This window comes from Schistocerca serialis, chromosome 3 (assembly GCF_023864345.2).
Source record: "Schistocerca serialis cubense isolate TAMUIC-IGC-003099 chromosome 3, iqSchSeri2.2, whole genome shotgun sequence".
NCBI classification, from domain to species: Eukaryota; Metazoa; Arthropoda; class Insecta; order Orthoptera; family Acrididae; genus Schistocerca; species Schistocerca serialis.
The window spans coordinates 773,379,047-773,404,375 of NC_064640.1; the positions used below are offsets into that span (position 1 = coordinate 773,379,047).

Consider the following 25,329-nt stretch of genomic DNA (forward strand, 5'->3'; position numbering starts at 1 on the left):
GGTATTTTTGAATAACGGAAGGGTGATCTCCGGTGGCTCCTTACTAATTACACTTAATTTGATTTCTTAACATTATTTATCTTTGTATTCGTAATTGTACTAAGAATATCTGCACTGCAGTGGAACTGTCGACGGTGTGAGTTCTCTCACTTGTTCAGAAGCACACCTGTCCCATTCACTCACGGTATTTTCTGTTGACAACAGTAACGACCACTTTATTCTTTGCTCTCAAGCTTTCATTCAGTACTGCACTTATTTATGTTCACTGCTGTCGAGGAGTTTCATAGAAACTAAGATAAACGATTTAACAAACCTTATAAATCGCCATGTCATTATTTCTCCATAAAGAGCCAACAGAGAGAACGGGTACCACTTAGAGAACCCTTATACTCAGAATTCCTCCCTGAATCAACTCCGAAATTTTGTCTGTGGTGTTCACTCCGCCTTGCATAACACTGTCCAATAAGGGAAGAAATGTAGCCACTTCGTAGGCCGGTACGGCTCCAACTAGTGCACTGTTTTGTGTGTGTGTGTGTGTGTGGGGGGGGGGGGGGGCCGCAGATTGGCAGGTGCTGCCACCTAGTAGGCAAGCCGCCACAATTTCTTGGTGCCATGGCGAACTGTAGTTACAAGGAAACCTGCCGCCCCCCCCCCCCCCCCCCCAACTAACACACACACACACACACACACACACACACACACACACACACACGGCTCTAAGCACTATGGAACTTTAAATCTCTTTAAATCTGAGGTCATCAGTCCGCTAGACTTAGAACTACTTAAACCTAACTAACCTAAGGACATCGCACACATCCATGCCCGAGGCAGGATTCGCACCTGCGACCCTAGCAACAGCGCAGGTCCGGACTCAAGCGCCTAGAACCGCTCGGTCACAACAGCCGGCGCGCGCACGCACACAAAGTTACAGCAATGCTCCTTGATTGTTTTCTCTTAAGTAAAAATTCTTTCGAACTAAATAGAAGATTTGTTGGAGAAAATTGGACTGAAGTTATATGCAGCACTTCCCCTTCAACTGAATACGTTATCAAAGTCACTGAAAGTTTCTGAGAGCCATTGTATGGATAAAGATCGACGAAAATATTAAACGTCTTGAAGTTCAGAAATTAGGACTTGTCTTTCCACTGGTACATTGGAACTATATTGAAAACATCAAAAAGCAAGTCCGTAGATTTCCCCAGGTCGTGCTTCACTCGCTTACTTTTATGTTTTTTCAATACATTACGACATGGTTATTTGCTAACAAATTCACCAAAAACGAACAGAGAATGTACGGAGACGCAAGAAGGAACGAGGGAAATACACAGAGGCAACTACCTGCAGATGAAGATATGAGCAGGAATATCTCAGTTTGCGGTGTTCGCGCACGTACTACCTGCGAATGTGTAGCGGGGTGCCTACGACACGACGGTTAAGCGGTTATACTGCAGCATTAAAAAGGACATGGCATGCACACAACTACAAAAGGAAAATTTCGCAATTGCAAATACACCTGCCGACATACAATTCGTTGAGGTGTAAGTTTTCACACTCTTATTTCACTGTGCCCAGCTACGGAGCGAGTTTTACCTCACTTAGTGGTTTTCCTTCTTTTCCTCCCAGTAATCTCATGTCTTTCACTGTGTTTCTTTTTTACGCTCTACTTTCTATCTCACTTTTGACTGTAGGCATAACAGCAAACGTATGTTTCTGATTAAGGCTTTATACTTCCCTTTGCCTTAATTTCTTCATGAATTCCAATTTATGTTACGTGTTCAATTCTGTTAGTCTCATCTGTGAAAAACCGAAACAACTGACGTAGTTTAGAATTTTCTATGTGAGCCTGTCTTTCTACATAAGTTACCGTAAAACTATAATATACATTTCCTGATGTTCTCTAATTTTTTCTGTAACTTAACACATTTGGTTTTTTTTCACCCAAATTCCGTTTAGGCCCTAAGATTTAAGAGTTTTCCTTCTTTAAAAATTATTTTTGTCTGGGATCTGCCCAAACACTCATTGTACCAGATGCATAAAGAGCTGTCTTAATTGCTTTCTAACATTTTAATTTTCCCGTTTGGGACAAGTATTATTTTATGTATTCCAGCTGAATTTATATGCTATTTGTTAGTTACAAGATTTAGCCCCACCATTGCAATAATTTCTGATTGGTGCTTAAATTTGTTTACTTGGAAAATTTTGCAGAATTTGCCGATTAAATGATTGTCGAACCTTTATTTGGGCTCGTGTATATAGGGCGTCTTCTCATATGAAATTTGGAGCCCACTTTTTTCCGCTATTTTATGCAGTTTCTCTACACACTGGATCGCTTCTAATTTCCCACAAGATCATCAGCAAGTGATAGTCTTGACTTTTATTTGGGATACTTCTGCCAATATTTACACCTTTAGTTTCATTCTGCCACTTCCTGATCAGTTTTTGTAGAACTAAATTTAACAGAGAGCGATAATCCATCCCCTTGTCTGAACTCTTTTTGGCTTCCAAGAACGTCAGCCCGTCTAGCAGCGTCTTGCTGCACCGACCACCTGCTAAAGCCTTCAGTTCTATAAGGGTTGGCATGCTATACGGGCAGAAACTGTCAAGCACGTATTCATTCTCCATACGGTGGAGAATTCGCATCTCCTCAGAGCACCACGGAACAGAATGGGAACCCTTACAATGGACGCTGGCATACGACCAGCTTCACTGTTAATGGAAAAGCTACATCAATTCGACCCCATCTAGCTATGTACAGGCTAGCCCACATATACAGGGGATAGGCAAAATAATGTGAACACCTGAACTTACTTTGGAGTGGTTTATTAATAAGGAGTCGGACCAACCCCATTTGCCCGTAATATAGCTAGGATTGTTATTGGAACACTGGCATATAATGATTATATGGTCTCCAGTGGAATTTATGCCACTCTTCGATCAGAACCTCTTCGAACTCCTGTAGTGACGAGGGAGGCGGAAATCTGCTTCGGAGTCTGCGCTCCAATACCGGCCACAAGTGTTCGATAATGTTCAAGTCCTGGGACTGTGCTGGCCTGGGAAGACACTGCAGTTCAGTTGCATGCTCCTCATACCACGAATATACTGTACTGTGTGAATGGGTACATTATCGTCCTGAAATATGGCATCAAAAATGGTGCAAATGGCTCTGAGTACTATGAGACTTAACATCTGTGGTCATCAGTCCCCTGGAACTTAGAACTACTTAAACCTAAGGACATCACACGCATCCATGCGCGAGGCAGGATTCGAACCTGCGACCGTAGCGGACACGCGGTTCCAGACTGAAGCGCCTAAAACCGCACGGCCACACCGGCCGGCTTATGGCATCATTGTTGGGGAACAACATTTGTATCATAGGGTGCACCTGATCACCTAAAACGTTCACATAATCGTTTGCTGTAACATGGCCTTTGAGAGTAACGATGGGACCAGCAGAATACCACATGATATGTCTGCCCACACCCTCACACGTCCACCTTCAAGCTTAACCGTTGGAATCGAACAATCAGGATTGTTGGTTGCTTTCGGCGTTCTCTAGATATAAACACGGCCTGATACTGGAAATAACAACCGTTGACGTATCGGACCATATGACGTGTTTCTATTCATCAGCCATCCAGGATTTATATTCCTGACACCATGTTTTACGCTTCTTTGCGTTGGTTGTCGTCACTAATGGTTTCGGTATAGCAGCTCGTCGGTGAATATTCGCTTTATGGAGTTCTCGGCGGCCAGTGTCGATAGATACGGGGTCTTAAGATGGCGAATTAACTCTGCTGTCACTTTAGACGCCGTTGTTTTGTGTTGTTTTGCCACAATTCACGTCAGTGTACGACGATCGCTGTAATTTAGTTTTGATTTGCGCTCACTATTATTTTTACACAGTGGTGTTTCCCCATGTTCTGTGTAGGCTGTCATGACTGTTGAAACACTTGTTCTTGAAACATTCAGGAAGTTGGCTGTCTTGGTTACTGATGCTCTCTGCCCTCTTTTGAACTCTTATGTCTTTCATTGCACATCGACTTCGACTTCTGAATGCAAATACGAAGTGTGCACTACTCAAAACTTCGTTGTTGACCGTTAACCAACCATGCCATTACTACCACTGTTCACATTATTTTGCCTATCACCTGTACACAAGATCGGAGTACTATCTAGCACGCATCGAAAATAAATTGCAACATAGACCAGCTGAACACTAATTTCATTTTACTTCTCCCGTGCCAAATTCAACCGCATTATCGACCATAGGCCCTGTTTCCGTGTTTCTTCTTCCCCCCCCCCCCCCTCTTCGAATCCACAGAACGAGGGGACAGCTCAGAGGTTGCAGCGATGAGCTTTATTTCCTATAAATAGTTGGACGCAGATACTCTTTCTCTGCTATCCACAGGCCCGGGTAAGGACGTAGATGCTCAGAACGCATTCTGTACCGAGGGAGGTGGCGCAGTGGCTAGCACACTGGACACTCAATCCCGGTTCAATCAAGCGTCCGACCGTCCTGATTTAGGTTTTCCATGATTTCCCTAAATCAGTTCAGGCAAATGCCGAGATGGTTCAAATCAACCCAACCTAACTCATTCTGTTTCGCAGTTGGCGTGCCAGTGTTGTATGAGTGAGAGGTTGCAGTTGTCCGCAGCGGTGAGGCCACAGCCAATGTTCTCACCTACGCAAGGTCGAGAAGTAGGCTACGGCAGACACGGTGGGACCAACAGGTTTTGGCCACAACTACCCGTATTGCGCAACTACTTTGCCCTCCAACGCTGGTTTGCATTAAGGCGGCGCCAGGCATGCTGCATTCGGCGAACAACGAGCGAACACTCGCCGAATGCCGAAGAGGCGACGTACTCGTCAAGGTTTCAGATGGCTAGCGTCTTTAACCGTATGTGCGGACATTACAGTGCATAGTCACCCCGACAACATGGAATATTCGCCGTTCAATAGCCCTAGGGAATGGAAAGGAATTCGACACTTCATTAATATAACAGCTTTTGTGACGTTGACGTTAAGGATGTTAAGGAAGAAAATGAGCCAGGAAAGGAGGATAGTGAATTAAGTCAATTAAAGTTGAGAAACATACGTATTAATTACTTGGAAGTAAATTTCTATTCATAACCTGCCTTTTTAACCTTAAGCTTTTTTGTATATTTAGGAATTCTATAGAAATTTGTAGTAGTTTATGTACGTATAGTTCACAACCTTATAGGTAGATTTACAAACAGAAGTATCTGGAAATTTCGCCGATTTCCGTCGATTGAAGATTCTAACTTCGTTAAGAATAACAACCAGCAGTGTAAGGTTCACTGCATTGCTGTTCATTTTACCACGCTTTGATTAGGCCGGCCGGTGTGGCCGAGCGGTTCTACGCTCTTCAGTCTGGAACCGCGCGACCACAACGGTCGCAGGTTCGAATCCTGCCTCGGGCATGGGTGTGTGTGATGTCCTTAGGTTAGCTAGGTTTAAGTAGTTCTAAGTTGTAGGGGACTGATGACCTCAGATGTTAAGTCTCATTGTGCTCAGAGCCATTTGAACCAATTGAGCTTTGATTAGGTCGCTTTCTACTCCATCTATTCGGTACAAACTTTGCAGCTGATTTTAGACTAACTTCCCGATGAGCTAGGGACTTTAAATTTTTGAACATAGCGCTAAAGTGGATGCCAAATCAATACTGACTCGCTTTCTTGTCTGTTGGAGGGTACTTTGTGTACCGCTACCAGTTACCCGTTTTTCTGCTGTAGTTGCGAATGGTATCGCACGAAGAACGATTGGTTGTAAGCCTCCGTGTGAGCTCTAATCTCTCTAATTTTTATCTTAACGGTCTTTTCGCGAGATTTACGAAGGTGGAAGCAATGTATTGGTTGAATAAGGTGAAAAACTACAGTAAACCTGAAATATATGTCTCTGTAGTAATCTCATCAAAAGGTTTGGAAAAAAAAAATTGCACATAGAAGACTAAAACGTAGAAAATAATTTAGACGGAAGTGTACTTTTATTGTACCACATTTTAAATCGGGCAGAAGAGAAACAATTTTTCCTAGAGCAATACCGATTCGTAACTCCCATATAGACAGTACTGAAAATTTATGATGAGTTTTTAATAAGTATGAAAATATTAGTAAGATTTACAACGAAAAGGCTGGAGCACATGCAATACATAAGTGATGCATTAATAGTTGACCTCCGCGATTTATCTACTGCATGCGTTCCACGCTTTTCGTTTCAGATTTTACAAGTATTTTCACAGCTATTAAAAATTCATAGTCAAAAAATTTTCAGGTGTATTTGCACAGAGATAGGAATCTGTACGGTGTCAGGTGAAATAATTTTACACTTTTCAGCCCCTCTTTAAATATAGTACAGTATATTAAAAATTCATTTTTATTTAAATAACCATTCACTTCAGACCAACTGCTTGGTCACAGTAAGTTCTTTAACTTTCTAGGAAATTGTTTAAGTGTTCGCAAAGAGGAATGCCGACAGCACATTTTTCTTGAATCATGTTCGTGTGAAATATATGAGGAGCAACCTCTGACACACACTGTGCAGTTGCTTGCACAGTGCATTTATATATAAGTGATGAAAATGAATCATTCAGATCAGCAACTCATGAATGAATTTCAAATGCCAAAACAACCAACCAGCGACCGCCGAAACAACCAACCAGCGACCGCCGAAACAACCAACCAGCGACCGCCGAAACAACCAACCAGCGACCGCCGAAACAACCAACCAGCGACCGCCGAAACAACCAACCAGCGACCGCCGAAACAACCAACCAGCGACCGCCGAAACAACCAACCAGCGACCGCCGATCAGTTTGTTGCACGAGTATAATGATTACATCATCATTAGTTTGAACAGAATTACGAATGAGTTATTAACGATTGCTCACATAAGAACGCTTGCAAGCGAAGCCGATGAGTGGACGGCGTTGACGAGCACGCCTATGTGAAGATTAATCCACTTTGATGTGGCAAAAAAGACCGTCACAGTACGGTAAAGAACAGCACCCAACACAGACACTTGGCGACCAGCTTTCAGCCCGTCCCCACTACTCGGCGTTCGAACACTCGCTTGGGTGCTTGTCGAATGGCTCATGTCTGACACCGTCTTTAGTGCCTATTCACACGTTACTTCTAGCGCAGAATAAAGATTACGTGGAGTAGTGCTGACAGCCTAAAACTAGCTACCCCTACCTCGCTTCTTCATGTTGCACGGAACCGAAGGCAAGTGTATAGGTTCGTTTGAGTGAAGTTACCATGACCGACCTACTACGGTTTTCGAGCTGTCAACTATGCATGCACAGATTCGTTATCGTCCTGACATGACTGCGTCAGTCGACAGTGTTTCACTGTTGGCCACTTGTAGTACTAGTTGACACCTTTCCTCTCCTTGCGTTGCTCGAACGTTTCTACTTCCCTTTTGTGGTCGGCGCTTCTTTGAGCGATCATTTAACGTTATCAGCAGCAGTGATACAAAATTTTAACTGAAGAAGTCCTGAATTATTCCCATCACTTACAACTTTCCTTATTAATATCCTGTTTTACGTATTTTGATTACACACATATTCTGATTATACACATATTCTGATGAATTTGATAAGATTGTTTCAGTCCTTTTGGTCACATACAATTTTGTTGCTGATTTATACTAATCATCTTCTATGTATTGTCATTATTGATAAACTACAGCCGGCCGCGGTGGCCGAGCGCTTCTAGGCGCTTCAGTCCGGAACCGCGCGACTGCTAAGGTCGCAGGTTCGAATCCTGCCTCGGGCATGGATGTGTGATGTCCTTAGATTAGTTAGATTGAAGTAGTTCTAAGTTCTAGGGGACTGATGGTCTCAGATAAGTCCCATAGTGCTCAGAGCCATTTGAACCATTTGATAAACTACAATATAGTAATACCCAAACATTACAAATGCTGTAAATTATCTAATTTCAAGAAAAATCATCACAATAGGTGCAGTGTACAAACATATGGCTGGTGCTATTGGCACTAAGTATATTGCCGAACATGTATTCTACGCTAGTATCAATTACATAATATCACAGGGAGAAAGCTATATGCATTTAGGAAGCCACAAACAGTTAACATGATTTCAGTTTAAGCATGTCCATGGCATAATTCTAAGCATAACATTTCGCAAATACTTCATTTTGTGTGCACGTCTGTTGCTTGACAACTGGGTATTAAATGTACACATCCAAACATTTTGAGCCGATTGTGTTTTGTGTGGTCACTGCCAACAGTGGTTATGAATGTGGTATGCAGCTTGATTTCCACCTATATACAGGGTGCTCGTTTTAACTGAAGCCGGCCGCGGTGGTCTAGTGGTTCTAGGCGCGCAGTCCGGAACCGCGGGACTGCTACGGTCGCAGGTTCGAATCCTGCCTCGGGCATGGATGTGTGTGATGTCCTTAGGTTAGTTAGGTTTAATTAGTTCTGAGTTCTAGGCGACTGATGACCTCGCATAGTGCTCAGAGCCATTTTTTTTTAACTGAAGACACTGAAATATCTCTGAAACTACACATTGCATCAAAACAGTTTTAATTCCGATTTGTTTGTTTCGGAGGGGGACATTCAATGATATCACACTCGACCCTCCTCTCACCCTCCCCCACTCCACCCCGTGTGTCGGTGGCCGAATTTTTGAATGTGTGGATTTTGTACTGTGTGCATTGCAAAACGAACTCAGTTTGTATTCGGAAAAAGTTCTCGGTCGTATCACATATGTCGAAGCAAATCGCCGAACACTGGTGCAGACAACTGATGGTGTACGAATTTTGGAATTTTTAAAGTCTTTACACGCTATCTCTCTTCTGTTCGATGTTGTACGCGAAATTCTGTAGTCTTTTTATAAAGTCCTTCGCATGCCTTTAAAAATAAAAGCCGCAAGCCAGCACCAGCGGGCGATCCAGAGACCTCGCATGTATGAAACTAAGCGCTTACTCGCTCGGCTACCGACTCCGTAACACTACAGTGCGCTCCACGAACGATGGCGTTTCGCGCAGGTCGAGACGAGGACGGGGATTGCATTGTTGCCGCTTCTGAGCGACAGTTGAGAACACGCATACACGTGCTTTGTGCTTGCTGAAAGCATATTTCCCACAAATTATATCTCTGGCCGCTCACCACCACCATCAGCCATGTCAACTCGCAGCAAATGGAATAAAGTTCACTAAATAAATCGCTGCGATCACGTATAACGCTCCCATTGCTGACAACACAGCAGAGCGCTGAAAACACTTGCTAACGCTCACTGGCTGCTGAGAACGCGTGACGTAGGTGCGATGAAGCGCAAGCTCGACCGCTGATGTTCGTGACTTCTACTATAGTGACTGCAGATCGTATATAAGCACGCCTAAAATGTTCAAACTATTTTCTCGATGACGATTAAGAGTTGCGCCTTCCTGTTTACACATGTTGAAGTCTTAGTCGTTCCCTACACACCCTGCCAGTATACAGGGCGATTCAAAAAGAATACCACAACTTTAGGAATTTGAAACTCTGCAACGACAAAAGGCAGAGCTAAGCACTATCTGTCGGCGAATTAAGGGAGCTATAAAGTTTCATTTAGTTGTACATTTGTTCGCTTGAGGCGCTGTTGACTAGGCGTCAGCGTCAGTTAATGCTAAGATGGCGACCGCTCAACAGAAAGCTTTTTGTGTTACTGAGTACGGCAGAAGTGAATCGACGACAGTTATTCAGCGTGCATTTCGAACGAAGTATGGTGTTAAACCTCCTGATAGGTGGTGTATTAAACGTTGGTATAAACAGTTTACAGAGAATGGGTGTTTGTGCAAAGGGAAAAGTTCTGGACGGCCGAGAACGAGTGATGAAAATGTAGCACGCATCCAGCAAGCATTTGTTCGCAGCCCAGGAAAATCGACTCGCAGAGCTAGCAGAGAGCTGCAAATTCCACAATCAACTGTATGGAGAGTCCTACGAAAAAGGTTAGTTATGAAACCTTATCGGCCGCCAGGCAGCCCATGACAGAGCACTTCATCACTGGCCTCCAAGAAGCCCTGATCTTACCCCCTGCGATTTTTTCTTATGCGGGTATGTTAAGGATATGGTGTTTCGGCCACCTCTTCCAGCCACCATTGATGATTTGAAACGAAAAATAACAGCAGCTATCCAAACTGTTACACCTGATATGCTACAGAGAGTGTGGAAGGAGTTGGAGTATTGGGTTGATATTGCTCGAGTGTCTGGAGGGGGCCATATTGAATATCTCTGAACTTGTTTTTGAGTGAAAAAAAAACCTTTTTAAATACTCTTTGTAATGATGTATAACAGAAGGTTATATTATGTTTCTTTCATTACATATACATTTTTAAAGTTGTGGTATTCTTTTTGAATCACCCTGTATATAAAATCGGCGTGGGGAACTTCGAATGGTCCCCTTGCAAGTGCAACGGAACAGTGCCGTGCTCCCAGCAAGGAATATGCCGAGTGTCTGTGAGCAGCGTAATTCATTCTTTTCTCCCTCACCCCTATCCTTTCCCCATCCAACGTTCCTCCACACCCCCATCCCTCGTTGCCCAAGGGATCAAACGCTTCGTGAAGGCATTTGGGTGTGGGATGTGGATGAGACGGGAATGCCTGTCTGCACACATCTGACCCTAAACGCCTGAACCACTTTCTATAAAATTGTATGATAATTTATAGCTAAAATTGTCACTTGTCGAAAGAATAGTAGAACAAGCCTAAACATTCTGGTAAATATGGGTCAACGAAGGAATAGTTGGAGACATAACTGAATGCCTGGTTACTATCTGCCACTCACTTTAGTAGGGATATTGTCCTGGTTAATATGAAAGTATCTGAAAACAAACCTTTCGATTCTCACTTTAGCCAGGGGTGAAATTTATCCCTTTAGAGGTCTGAGTATACACTAAGCTGATAGAAGTCATGGGATGCCTCCTGATCTCAGCTCGACTAGTCTGATGTCCCCTGTAGAACTATTGAGCCATGATGCCTCTACAGCCGTCCACAATTGCGGAGGTGTTCCCTGTGCACGAACTGACGTCTCTATTATGTCCCATGAATGTTCGATAACATCTATGTCGGGCGATCTGGGAGGCTAAATCATTCGCTCGAACCGTCCAGGATTTCCTACAAACAAATCGTGAACAGTTGTGACCTGGTGACATGGCGCATTGTCATCCATAAAGATTCCATCGTTATTTGGGAACATTAAGATCATACACGGCTGCAAGTGGTCTCCAAGCAGCCGAATATAACCATTTCCAGTCAATAATCCAGGTAAACACAGCCCGCACTATCAAGGAACGACCACCAGCTTGCACAGTGCCTTGTTGACAACTTGGGTCTATGGCTCGTGGCGTTTGCACCACACTAGCCCAACCATCAGATCTTACCAACGGAATGTCCCCAGCGTCTAGCTGCAACTACCATTCCGCGCTCAAAGTCTGTTAATAGCCGTCCTGCGGCCACAATCACGTCTGAAACCGTTTCACGTGAATCACCGGAGTACAAATGACAGCACCGTCAATGCACTGCCCTTTTATACTCTGTGTACGCGGTACTACCGCCCTCTGTATATGTGCACATTGCTATCCCATGGCTTGTCACCCCAGTGTAAGATGTCAGCAGTAATTATTATTGTTATTATTGTGTGGTTAAAAGCGACACGGCGCTGTTAATATTACGAGCCGCATTGCATGCGATGGATTATTACCCATTCGGCAAGGAATGCCGCCCAATTGGCTTTAATGCGCCGTGTCTTTGTTGACATCAGCGAGGGCTATAGATGGCGACATAGTGATCTTCCTGATTTCCCGCACAATTACCCGTACATCCTGTTCCTGTCATACCAGCTGTTACATTAAGTCTGAGTCATTCTTGTTTCGATTAAATTAACGGAGGCCACTTACGTAATTACGGAAAGTAGCCACAAAGCCACATGAAGGCTGTTCTATTACATTAACCACTGGATCTTGGCTTTACTGTCTGGCTCCTATTTGTGACATACTCTCTGATGTTCAGTATAAAATCAATGTTTTACGAACATTCATCTTCACAGATATTTATAATTGTACAACACATCGCTTATCACGTTGAGAACTATAGCACGTTAACGTGATTTAAGAATAACAAATTAATGCAAACTTGGCTGAAAAACTGTACGGATGTTTAATAAAATGCAAGACGTGACAACATTTAACACACTTCATTTGACTTCGCTATGTCCGGGAAATATTCTGCAGGAAATTTCACAAAAAATTCAGTAACTATAGAACGTAATAAGTTAAGTAACACACAATATAACTGACTGCGTTGTATTAAAATAGGTCACGATCGGCATCTGCGTTCTTATACTATGTAATGTGAATTATGAAGTCTGAAATCAGCATGAAAATTTAAAGCAGTTGCACAGAACAGAGTAATAACAGCGGTCGATGATAAATGATTTGCCGATGCTGGTAGCATTTCTCTTATCCACGCTATATGCCCCATGGTTTGGGAACGTGTTACACGCATGATGGGGCACCAGCACAGTTTACTTCTAATGTAAGCCTCCAGATTTCTCTGTGGGAGGTAATCTCTAAACTGGGGTATACATCACTACAGTTGTACGACTCAAGAACTGCAGCAGATTTACAGTGCCATTAATATTTACGAGGCGATCCGGGAGTGTTGGAAACAATTCATCTCACTGCAGGGAGAAGGGTAGTATTACACCGAAATGCGATAATGTCATGCGGAAGACCATCTACAACAGATACGAATGTACGATCAATTAGAGCTCTATTCGATGAGAAACTAGTCGAAGAGAGAAGCAGAGACGAACGGGGAATCATTCTAGAGACGATACGGGCCGCGAATGTGGAAGTCCACCGTTGCAAGCGGCTATGACGAAGGGGTGATTGTTATGGCTCGGCGCCAGGAAACTACCGACGCAGAAACGGCGAAGCTGATCCGCCACTCGTGTGCTGCTGCCATGATTATCTGTGGAAAGTGGTTGAGGGATGGTGAAACCACGAGTAGGCGACAAGGTGTTGAACGTCCACGGGACATCGCAGAAAGTGGAAGTCGGAGGCTTGCCGGCTTTGTAAAGCGGATCGATGGTCTATGGGACATCTGAAGACAGATTACAATGCTGATGCTGGTAAAAGTGTTTCGGAGCACACCACTTGGCGCACATTATACAATATGGAACTTTGCAGAAGACTACCCTTACTTGTGTCCATCTTGACCCAACGACATCATCAGCTGCGATTGAAGTGGATGTGATCTTCGAAGCAGAGACGTGGCTAAATGGTAACATGTCACCTGGCCGAATGAATCACTTTCATGTTACTCCAGATCGATTGACGTTTCCAGATACGCCACCATCGAGGCGAATGGCTGCTCGAAACAAGGCACCACGAACGCAGGCCAACGTGGGCAGTATTATGCTGTGGGGAGTTCACTTGGGCTTCCATGGGACCTTTGGAAGTCAACAAAGACACCACGCCAGTTGTGAGGTACGTGACTGTCGTGAACTACACTACTGGCCATTAAAATTGCTACACCAAGAAGAAATGTAGATGATAAACGGGTATTCATTGGACAAATATATTATACTACAACTGACATGTGATTCCATTTTCACGCAATTTCGGTGCATAGATCCTAACAAAACAGTAACCAGAAGAACCACCTCTGGCCGTAATAACGGCATTGATACGCCTGGGCTTTGAGTCAAACAGAGCTTGGATGGTGTGTACAGGTACAGCTGCCCATGCAGCTTCAACACGATACCACAGTTCATCAAGAGCAGTGACTGGAGTAGAGGGACGAGCCAGTTGCTCGGCCACCATTGACCAGACGTTTTCAGTTGGTGAGAGATTGGAGAATGTGCTGGTCAGAGCAGCAGTCAAACATTTTCTGTATCCAGAAAGGTCCGTACAGGACCTGCAGCATGCAGTCGTGCATTATCCAGCTGAAATTTAGGGTTTCGCAGGGATCCAATGAAGGGTAGAGCCACGGGTCGTAACACATCAGAAATGTAACGTCCACTGTTCAAAGTGCCGTCAACGCGAACAAGAGGCGACCGAGACGTGTAACCAATGGCACCCCATACCATCACGCCGCGTGATACGCCAGTATGGCGATGACGAATACACGCTTCCAATGTGCGTTTACCGCGATGTCGCCAAACACGGATGCGACCATCATGATGCTGTAAACAGAACCTGGATTCATCAGAAAAAATGACATTTTGCCATTCGTGCACTCAGGTTCGTCGTTGAGTACACCATCGCAGGCGCTCCTGTCTGTGATGCAGCGTCAAGGGTAACCGCAGCCGTGGTCTCCGAGCTGATAGTCCATGCTGCTGCAAACGTCGTCGAACTGTTCGTCCAGATTGTTGTTGTAATGCAAACGTCCCCATCTGTTGGCTCAGGGATCGAGACGTGGCTGCACGATCCGTTACAGCCATGCGGATAAGATGCCTGTCATCTCGACTGCTAGTGATACGAGGCCGTTGGGATCCAGCACGGCGTTCCGTATTACCCTCCTTAACCCACCGGTTCCATATTCTGCTAACAGTCATTGGATCTCGACCAATGGGAGCAGCAGTGTCGCGATACGATAAACTGCAATCGCGATAGGCTACAATCCGACCTTTATCAAAGTCGGAAACATGATGGTACACATTTCTCCTCCTTAGACGAGGCATGACGACAATGTTTCACCAGGCAACGCCGGTCAACTGCTGTTTGTGTATGAGAAATCTGTTGGAAACTTTCCTCATGTCAGCACGTTGTAGGTGTCGCCACCGGTGCCAGCCTTGTGTGAATTCTCTGCACGTCATCTTCGTGGTGTAGCAATTATAATGGCCAGTAGTGTACTTTAATTCCTTCATTTTTGGTGTCTTCGCCGACGGTGATGATACCGCCACGTTCCAGCAGGACACCTGTGCTTGCCACAAAGAGATGCTACAGAGGTTTGAGGAGCGTGATAGCGGACACAAGTTGATGACCTGGCGAACAAATTCGCCTGATCTCAACCAGATGGAACAGCTGGGAATACATCGGGCGGCAACTCCTCACCCAAAACCAGCAGTCAGTAATTTACGCGACGGGAATCGCGTGACCTGTGCGTGGACATCTGGTGCCACATCTCTACAAAGGAGATGAATGCATACCATGCAAAATCGCTGCTGTACTGCGTTCCGCAGGTGGTCATAATGTCTAGACTTAAATATACTCCCATGACAAAGTGCCATTAAGGTGTCACATGAACGGAGAAGTACTTTGATACGTACGTAGAGGATACTGAACTGTTTGCTTAGTTTCAAGGAACCGACGTTTGGAAAATATTACTCCATGTGGTAAGAGGTCTTTTACGATCAATGTTTGGGAGATGTGTGTTTGTGAACACTTACGTTAAGCAATGAACAGTTGCATGCCTCAGACATGTTAGTGGCGATACTCTGAAAAACACAAATGTCTATGTCCATGGGTGAACTCTACCACTATTTACGTTATGTAACTTGTTCTTGAAGGAAAGAACGAGTCGTGTGATATTATTGACAAAGACCCCGAGAAGTAATTTCAGCTGCCTAATCTGAAGGAGTTCTCTTCAATTTGGAGCATACTGACTGGTAATCGACGGTGACTCTCAAAAATATGGAAAGGTTTTCCAGAGACCGCTACCAGTCACAAATACTTGGCGTCTTAAATTATTTAATCAAACATGTTTGGAAGTACAAACCTGATATTCAGACAGCAATGGAAATACAAAAAAAGTTTAACATAAGTACACAGATATTAAAGTCTTTACTATTTTTGCAAGTGCTCTGGCCATCTTTCTCTTGTAAAATGGCTGTCTTCTCCTTACATTGCCGTGGCTTCTTGAATCTTGTTAACCACTGCTCATAATCTTGCGAAGGACACTTAAAAAAACGTCAACAACTTTAATACTGATTTGTAGTTTTAAAAAAAATATTACTTTTGCTGTCTGAAGGTGAGCTTTGTACTTTCGAACATGTTACTTTATCAAATAAATTAAGGCGACAAAAAATTGTGACTGATAGCGATCCCTGATAAACGCTTTCATTGGTGTTTTTATTCCTCTTTTCTCGCGGTATGCGAGTTGTCTTGAATGTATCTGTTGAATGTAGGTAACTAATGGATGTATGTTTACTACGGTGTCTGATGGGGTAAGAGCAGGTGAGAAGCTGCTGAACTTAATGTCTCCATCGACAGTGCCTTACGCCCTCATTCCACGAGAGACTGCGGAAAGGTTTAACAACCAAACATCAGTACAGTACAGTACAGAGAGTGACGATGAGGAACTCCATCTCCTCCCGTTATCAACCAAATACTGGCGATGAAAGTAGCTTCCAGAACCTACGAGTTGAGTGGCACTGCAAGGGCGCTTGTTAACAACCTCGTCTCAAGATGCTCGTTGGCTCTCTACAAGAATATGCGGCGTTGCATTCGTGAGCTAACACCACTGTAGAATCTTTAAATAAGCTTTTTTTAAATATTGGCTTAACAGATGCTTTGAACCTAAAATATGGGACGAAGAGTCTAATACCTGAAAAAATTTGTTCTATGGAATTCTGAGATGCTCCTCTAGCGCCTCGGATGACCCAAAACGGCCTACGTGCGACAGCTCGATATCCAGTGTGGTGTCTGGCCATAGTTAGTTTGGCATCAGAATGTGTACAATAAAGACAGTTCTTTCGATTTTAATCTTTATTTTTGTGTGCAGTATTGACTTTTGATAGTTTGTGATCTTATAGTATGCAATTTTGTCTTTCAAGTAAGGATGAATTTAAAAAAGTGTACTCAGACAGAAAAGGTATGGAAGAAACATATCCAATACGGTGTCTAAGCAGTACGTCATCAGAGCGTCCCAAGAATGGACATGAGGCTGAGAGCAGTTCGGAAGGAGTGTAAGCCTCTACTAAGAAACTGAAGAGTGACCAGCATCTTCATGTGAATTAGGGCTTGAACTATAGGATTATAAATTTTCTTATCGCTTCAAAAATGGTTAAAATGGCTGAGCACTATGGGAGTTAACATCTGGGGTCATCAGTCCCCTAGAATTTACAACTACTTGAACCTAACTAACCTAAGGACATCACACACATCCATGCCCGAGGCAGGATTCGAACCTGCGACCGTAGTGGTCGCGCTGTTCCAGACTGAAGCGCCTAGAACCGCTCGGCCACCACGGCCAGCCTTATCGCTTCCCCTGTTTGTGAACACTTAAAATGTAAATCGTACAATCCAGACATCACGTTGCAAGCGCAAAGTCCTCGAGGCTTATGCTACGCAATAATTATTGCCTGTTAAAGCTGCCCATTAGTTGTTACACAAAGTAGTAAGTTTATACGGAACCCATTTGAAATCAACCGTCTAATCGTCCTTGTAATGCGCCTGCTTGGAGCAGGGTTAAACGGAATTTTAAAGTTCTGTGATGTCATGGAATTGCCACGACCGATATTTTAATCATTCTATAATAAATTAGTGGATTTAGTTTCGATCGCAACGGCAACAGTACGACATGCCAGTACTGGTATAGTAGATTAATTGTAAGAGCTTTCTGAAAGTAGACTTTTTTCATTTGTTCATGTCTATAACATTTCAAAACTTCAGACGCTTTTTTCGCGGAATATGATTTTTTCAAAACGGCACGTAGCGTGACTCCAACGGCTTTGAGCCATTTTATTTGAAAGTTTAACCACAACTTTGAAATAACCTTTCAAAGTGAAACACTTATGGGATTTACGATAATTAATTTAAATAAATTATTCTTTTGTGGAAATTGAATGACTTTATTTAAACACTCGCGAATCACACAAAAAATATTTCTAAAATCCCGTATGTGATTCACCAGCTACACTGTTATAGATTACAGAATTTTTTTCTTTTTCCAGATTCAAAGTGGCACACACAATGCGTGCTATAGATCGTCTCAAATTAAACATGCCTAGGGAGAATTGCTTGCAGTGGCGCCATTTTTGTAATGTTTTCCGACAAAAATTTTTGTGATATACTTGAATATATGCTCAATAACAACTGCGAATAGTATTTCCTTTTCACCTTTTGTTCCATAAAAAAAGGTCAAGAAACGTTTCTTAGGTCGTTAAATTGGTATTACTCTTAAATATGTGGCGCAGCAGAATGTGTGTGTGTGTGGGGTGGGGGGGGGGGGGGCAGTCTAAAGAACAGGGGAAATTTCCGAAACAGGCGTCGTCTTAGTTGGCAGAAATTAACTGAAACTTCCTGGCAAATTAATATTGTGTGTTGGTTAACGACTCGAACCCGGAATTTTTCCCTTTGCGGGCAATGCTCTTACCGACTGAGTTACCTAGCCTCGAGTGTTCAAAAAATGGTTCAAATGGCTCTGAGCACTATGAGACTTAACATCTGAGAACCTAGCTAACCTACGGACATCACACACAGTCACGTCCGAGGCAGGATTCGAACCTGCGACCGGAGCGGTTGCGCGGTTCCAGACTGAAGTGCCTAGAACCACTCGGCCACACCGGACGGCAGCCACGAGTGTCAGTAAAGCTGTGTGAGGGTGGGTCATCAATGGCGGGGAGGGTGGGGGGAAGAGGGAGGGGTGGTCATAATTTGTCACTACACGCCCCCACCCTCAACTATTTGATCGAAAGTATCCGGACATCCTTATGTAATATGGAGTTGATCACAAGATGTAACGAGTTGCGGACCCACCACTATAAAAGGAGGCGGGCAGCGTTGTCGGTAGAGATGCAGTACGTTCAGAATAAGCTTAGTAACTTCGAACGTGGACTAGGCTTTGGGTGTCAACTACGTATCAAATCCATTGCGGACATGTCAACCGTTGTAAAGCTGCCCAAGTCGACTTTTGGTGACGTGATTGTAAAGTGGAAGCGCGAAGGAACAGTCACAGCTACTAGTAAATCAATACCAGCCAGACCACCTTTAATAACGGACAGGGAGCTTCGAACACTGCGGAGGGTCGTTGTAAAAAGAGAAGCATGAACTCAGCCGAAGGAATCACTGAGTTTTCAAGTGATACCAGCAGTTCAGCTAGCACAATGACTGTGCGTTGGGGGGTTAAGCGTGAGGTACAATGTTGGAACAGATTTCCGTGAACCTCACGTTTCTGTTCTCAGCGCTAAGCGACGCTTGTGGTGGCGCAAAGAGCGACACCACTGGACAGGTGGCTAGAAACGTTTAGTTTGGAGTGATGAATGACGATATTCCCTGTGGCTGTCGGATGCAAGCGTTTGGGCATCACTATTTCAGGCTGACGGAACGGCTTTCGGGCACGCTAATAAAGATCTCTTTCTGAAATTTGGCTGAATTACTCCTTGGGCACGACCAAAAAGGCCAACAGGCTATTTTTTATTTCAATTTGTTCATTAGTTATTGCAAAAAAGGGACCAAAAACACGACAAAACTAAGTCTTTGTTCATAAGAACGCAATTTTTTTATTTTGTCAAATTAAAAGAACTATGCTATTACTCCGTGCTCATTATCCTACATTAAGAAAATTGTTTTTGATTTCAGGTAAGATTTGCAGACTGCAGCACTTCCACCATGGAAACACCTGGTTTTGGACAGAGGAACTTCAGTTCCTCGGATGGGGAGCTTAATGACAATTTCTTAAAATCAGAAAATGTTATCCAAGAATCAATGAACGTGCAAAAAAGTTACATTGTTCCATTAGTTTTTCCAAAAAAGCATAAAATCGCTTATTTTATAGGCTGACGAGAACGGACTCTGTTATCCAGACCGATCCTTTCAGAGCTACTGCAGATGATTGACGGGGGCCATGAAAAGTTGGTCCATTTGGTCTAACAACTGCTTCCTTGGGAGCCTAAGTTTTAAATACCACTCAAAGCAAGTGGTGGATCTCTCTTCTTGGACCCCCGTCACACACAGGCTTTTGCGAAAGGTGCAATTAGTTTCCCGGCCACTTGTAGCCGTGTTCGTGAATGCTGAAGCCTCACCAGTTCAGCAAAGGCTGCTGGTGTTAGAAGACCAAACCATTTAAAGCCTCTTGTTGGTCGCTCATCGTAACAACTTTTATTAATAAATATCACAGTGATACCGGGAGGACAATAAAAGGAACTTTGACAGAAATAAAATCCAAAATAAAATTCCAGTGAAAAATTTCGAAACTATTCGAAATCTAAACTGCTTGATGGCTAGGTGATGCTTCAACGAACTTCGACAGCTGAAACTGTCACCGTTTTCTACACTGAATACACATGCCTATACCAGTTTCTTTGGCGCTTCAAATACGGTGATATCTAAACAGGCAGAATACGGCGCTGCAGTCGGCAACGACTATATAAGACAAGCGTGTGGCGCAGTTGTTAGATTGTTTACTGCTGCTACAATGGCAGGTTATCAAGATTTAAGTGAGTTTGAACGTAATGTTACAGTCGGTGCACGAGCGATGGGACATAACCGAGGTAGCGATGAAGTGGGTATTTCCCCGTACGACCATTCTACGAGTGTATAGTGAGTATCAGGAATCCGGTAAAATATCAAATCTCCGATATCACTGCGGCCGGAAGAAGATCCTGCAAGAACGGGACCAACAACAACTGAAGAGAATCACTCAGCGTGACAGAAGTGCAACCTTTCCACAGATTGCTAGAGATGTCAATGCTGTGCCATCATCAAGTGCCAACGTGTGAACCGTTCAACGAAACATCACCGGTATGGGCTTTTCGTATATCCTAGACTGCACGACACTAAGCTTAACGCCTCGCCTGGTACCAACAACACCGACATTGGACTGTTGATGACTGGAAACATGTTGCTTGGTCGGACGAGTCTTGTTTCAAATTATATCGAACGGATGGAGTGTACGGGTATGGAGACAACCTCATGAATCCATGAGCCCTCCACGTCAGCAGGGGTCTGTTGAAGCTGGTGGAGGCTCTCTAATGGTGTGGGCGTGTAAAGTTGGAGTGATATGGAACCCCTAATACGTCTAGAGACGAGTCTGACACCTGACACGTACGTAAGCATCCTGTCCGATCAGCTGTATCTCTTCATTTCCATTCTGCATACCGACGGACTTGGGCAATACCAGCAGGACAATGCGACATCCTACACGTCCATAGTTGCTACAAAGTGACTCCAGGAACACTCTTCTGACTTTGAACACTTCCGCTGGCCACCAAACTCCCTAGACATGAACATTGAGCGTAAGTGGTCTACGCCCCCTCGTAATCTTACGGATTTATGGACAGCCCCACAGTATTCATGATGTCAATTCCCTCCAGCACTACTTCAGACATTAGTCGAGCCAATGCCACGTCGTGTTGCGGCATTTCTGCCTCCTCACAGGGGGCCTACGCGATATAAAGCAGGTGTACCAGTTTATTTGGCTCTTCAGTGTCTATTCAAAGTGCGAACTGCACCAGTTGACTTACAAATGGCTGGTCATATTATTGTTCGAATCTGACACCGTTGAAGTTCCAACACCGAAACTCAGACATGCCTATACCAGTCTTTGGCGCTTCAGTGCAGAAAACGGTGACAGTTTCGGCCATCGAAGTTCGTTGAAATATCAAGCAGTTTAGATTTCGAACTGTTTCGAAATTTTCAAAATACTGAGGCAATACAGCACTGTCCGAGTCAACGTTAATACCAGCGAGTAGAAAATTTTGCCTGTCCGTGTTGGTGATTTCGACTTACTCGTCCATGAGGATGACGTTGTTACCGATGCGTCGATGGCAGTGCCCCCAGATGGGGATGGCGTCGGCGGTGATGTCGACCTGCGAGTACTGCACGCTGGACGTGGCCGTCGACTGCATCACGTACTTGCCCTGCAGCTCGACGGGGAAGTAGCACGCCGCGCACCCTGCAACAACGCTACAGCTGGAGTTGGAGTGGAAGCACAGCGCTCGAAAGTGTAAAAACTGTCCCATAGCGTTGCTACGAGACACGCTTGATAAGGCTATGTTTACGTTTGACCTGTGAATCAAAAAAATGTTCAAATGTGTGTGAAATCTTATGGGACTTAACTGCTAAAGGTCCTCAGTCCCTAAGCTTACACACTAATTAACCTAAATTATCCTAAGGACAAACACACACACCCATGCCCGAGGGAGGACTCGAACCTCCACCGGGACCAGCCGCACAGTACCTGTGAATCTGTAGTAGAGCAGCAACTAAAGCAAAGCGAGGCTCAAAATACTGGCGTTGACACCTGTCAACAGCTACGTACTAAGAGGTGTGTGTGTGTGTGTGTGTGTGTGTGTGTGTGTGTGTGTGTGTGTGTGTGTGTGTGTGTGTGTGTGTGTTTTCTGGCTTTGGAGGGGAAACCGAAGTAGTCATGAATCTATCACGTACGCGTTGCCCTTTATTTCGTACTACAGTTACTGGAAAACAAAACAGTGTGGTTAACGAGACTTTTCTCTTGAAAACCACTTTGTGCAACTATAAATACATATCATTTGAAAAACTTACACATGTGCTTTTCTAAATTGCAACTTTTTTTTTTGCAGATATGAAAACTGGTCAGTCATTTTCTCTTTTCGTATTGTAGTTTGAGATATTTAGAAAATCGTAAGAGACGTAATTGAAGTTGAATTTCCATACAAGATTGCAGGCGTAGATGATTTCAGTAAAATTGCGTATGAGTACTAAAGTAATTGGATTTTTCCTAACTGCCCAGGAAGTGGAAAGGAAAACTCATTCAAATGATTGCCCTACCCACTGTAGCACTATGTTCAGAAACTACAAACAGCATCCTTGTTACAAGGGCTGGTTGATATCAGTGTAAGTTCATGAACATTAATATTAGTCACCTGCGCAGCAATCTTCCGCAGCCTCTGTTATGATCAATTATTATTGCTTTTTTTTGTCTTAAGCTTACAGCAACTGCAGAAAGCTTAAGATGGAAAAACCGGTAATTAATATGAGTGGTTAGGTAAGATAAAGCGATGGTAAAGCATTTAGGGTTTCAGCTTTCTTTCTGCTTTTGTCAGATAAGAGTCTGAAGTTTTTGATGACAGCACTTCACTGAACTGTAACATGACACATGACATTACGATTATCCACTTTCACACGGTGCATTAAAAACCTAACGTACGGCGTAAGATGCTGATAAAGGATATTTCGATATTAGGATAGAACGAGCATTTGTATAAGATACTGTAAATGGAAAATCTTGGCCAAAGAAATAGCAATTCAGTAGATGTAGTCGAAAATACTGCTGAATACATTTGTTTGCTGTACAATTTAATAATTGACAGAGAACGTACTAAATATTGTATCACAGGAAAAAACTTCACAGCCAATAAATGTGACGCATAACCAGTTATCCATCACAACACGAAATCAAAAAGGCTGCAAATATTCACGATCTCTTCCATGTAAAAATTATTAAATTTTCTGTTTACCTGCCTGTTAATGTCTGAATAGATGGACAGTCGTGTCAATCTGATGTACCGATAAAATCTAACATCATTGTTCTTTAAGTACGTATACTTATGAACCAAGCGAAGGTCAGTGCAGGCTAACAGCGACGCTCTCTCCATAAGACAGAGTTATTTTTGTAAACCGGACTTGCACGTAGACTCGCCACGCAGGAAGATGTATTATTTACACATCAATTTTAATAAAGTCCGAACGGGTAATAGATACTGACTGGTAGCACGTGTAACCAAACCAGGGGCATTCCTCGCGACATCTTAAAACAACATCGTCGTTCGTTGCTACTCTCTTTACAGCTAAAATTGCAGACGGCTCTACACTCTAAGCTTTCAGCCGTGTTACACCTCCAATCAGAACGGATTTTTTTTTGTTTTTCTAGTGTTACCAGCCAGTGTCGGAAACTGCTAAAAACGTGAATATAGCGGATGGCTATAATTAAAGTGGAGCTACTCACAGAGGTCCAGTGTTGCTCGTAATTATCGTATGGCAGCGAAACTTTCTAGATATTTTAATGCATTATGCGGAACCAATCTGCACTGAAAGAAAATTAGTTTCAATTTTGGCCAACATTTGAGAATTTGGCGCTGTGAATGCAAGAAAGGCGTTTAGACATGTCGTGAATCATAGTAGAGCAGCGATTAGCGGTCCAAGAACACTTTATTACATAGTCACAGAACATACCATACCACAAGTCAAAGATACATTGTCCTAAGAGTAAACAAACAGTCACTTGCCCTAAGTATATCACTCTGTGACATCCTCCCCACCCTGGTCGACATCCAAAGGTAAGGCCAGCTGCACAGGACGACTAATGATGTGACCTTCTGGTGTCCGGAGTATTATCGTCCTTACCCTGCCGTCTCTTCCTGGTAGTACCTTTTCTGTCCTGGCCTTCTTCCACATATGTCGCGGACGAAGGTTCTCTTGGATCAGCACGATGTCATCTGGGCGAAAGGGGATGGCTCTTCCCGATGGGCGTTTAACTTCATGGTAGTTCCTGAGCTCCAATAGGTATTCTTTAACCTAACGGTTCCAAAAACTGTCACATAGTTGCTGTCTCAGTCGGAATTCCTTTGTTAAATTCGTGTTCGCTGAAGGCTCTGGTCCCGTCAGAATAGTCGTAAGTTTTTCTCCCGTCAGAAAATGGGAAGGTGTGAGTGCATCACAATCATCTCCTGGCGTGATGGGCCTGGAGTTCACCGCGTCTTCAATACTGATCAAGGTGGTGTTCAGTTGTTCCTCAGTGAGCTTTGCGAGTCCCAATACCTTCCGTAGGCAACGCTTTATAGTGCCCACCTTTCTTTCCCACCATCCTCCCCACCAAGCAGCCCGGGAGACAATAAATTTCCAAGTAATACCGTGGTGGGTGAGGAACTGATAAGTTTTTGTGGTGGTTAATGCCTTCCAAAGTTGGGCTAGTTCCATATTCGTGGCGTGGAATGTTTTCGCGTTATCTGTATATATCGTGTGGGGTAGTCCGCGTCTTCCGGCGAATCGCTGAAGTGCTATAAGAAACTTGTCCGTTGACAAATCTGTACAGAGTTCGAGGTGTACAGCTCGTGTGGTAGCACATGTGAAAAGAGTGATAGATGACTTGTCGTTTCCTTCCCCACTTTGATGAATAGTGGGCCAGCAAAGTCTATTCCGGTTATAGCAAATGGTTTGGCACGTGAAACTCGTTCAGGTGGCAGCGGTGCTTCGATCTGTTGCCCTCGTGGATTCTTCAAGATCTTGCATGCGAGGCATGAGTGTAGGATTCTTTTGATGGTCTGACGACCTCTAAGGATCCAAAATTCGGTTCGCAGTTCGGATAGTACAGAACGAACACCAAGGTGATGGAGGTGGATGTGTGTCTCTCGAATAACCAATTGTCTGAAGTGGTGGGAACCGT

General features: G+C 43.8%; 1 protein-coding gene across 1 annotated transcript in view; it reads right to left on the reverse strand.

Annotated features, from left to right (window-relative positions):
- The window catches only part of LOC126470617 (uncharacterized), a 366,250-nt gene that overhangs the window by 143,205 nt on the left and 197,716 nt on the right, over positions 1 to 25,329 (reverse strand). Inside the window, exon 2 of the mRNA XM_050098574.1 lies at positions 21,696 to 21,861. Within this exon, the coding sequence (XP_049954531.1) occupies positions 21,696 to 21,861 (166 nt within the window). The remainder of the gene's footprint in view (positions 1 to 21,695; positions 21,862 to 25,329) is intronic.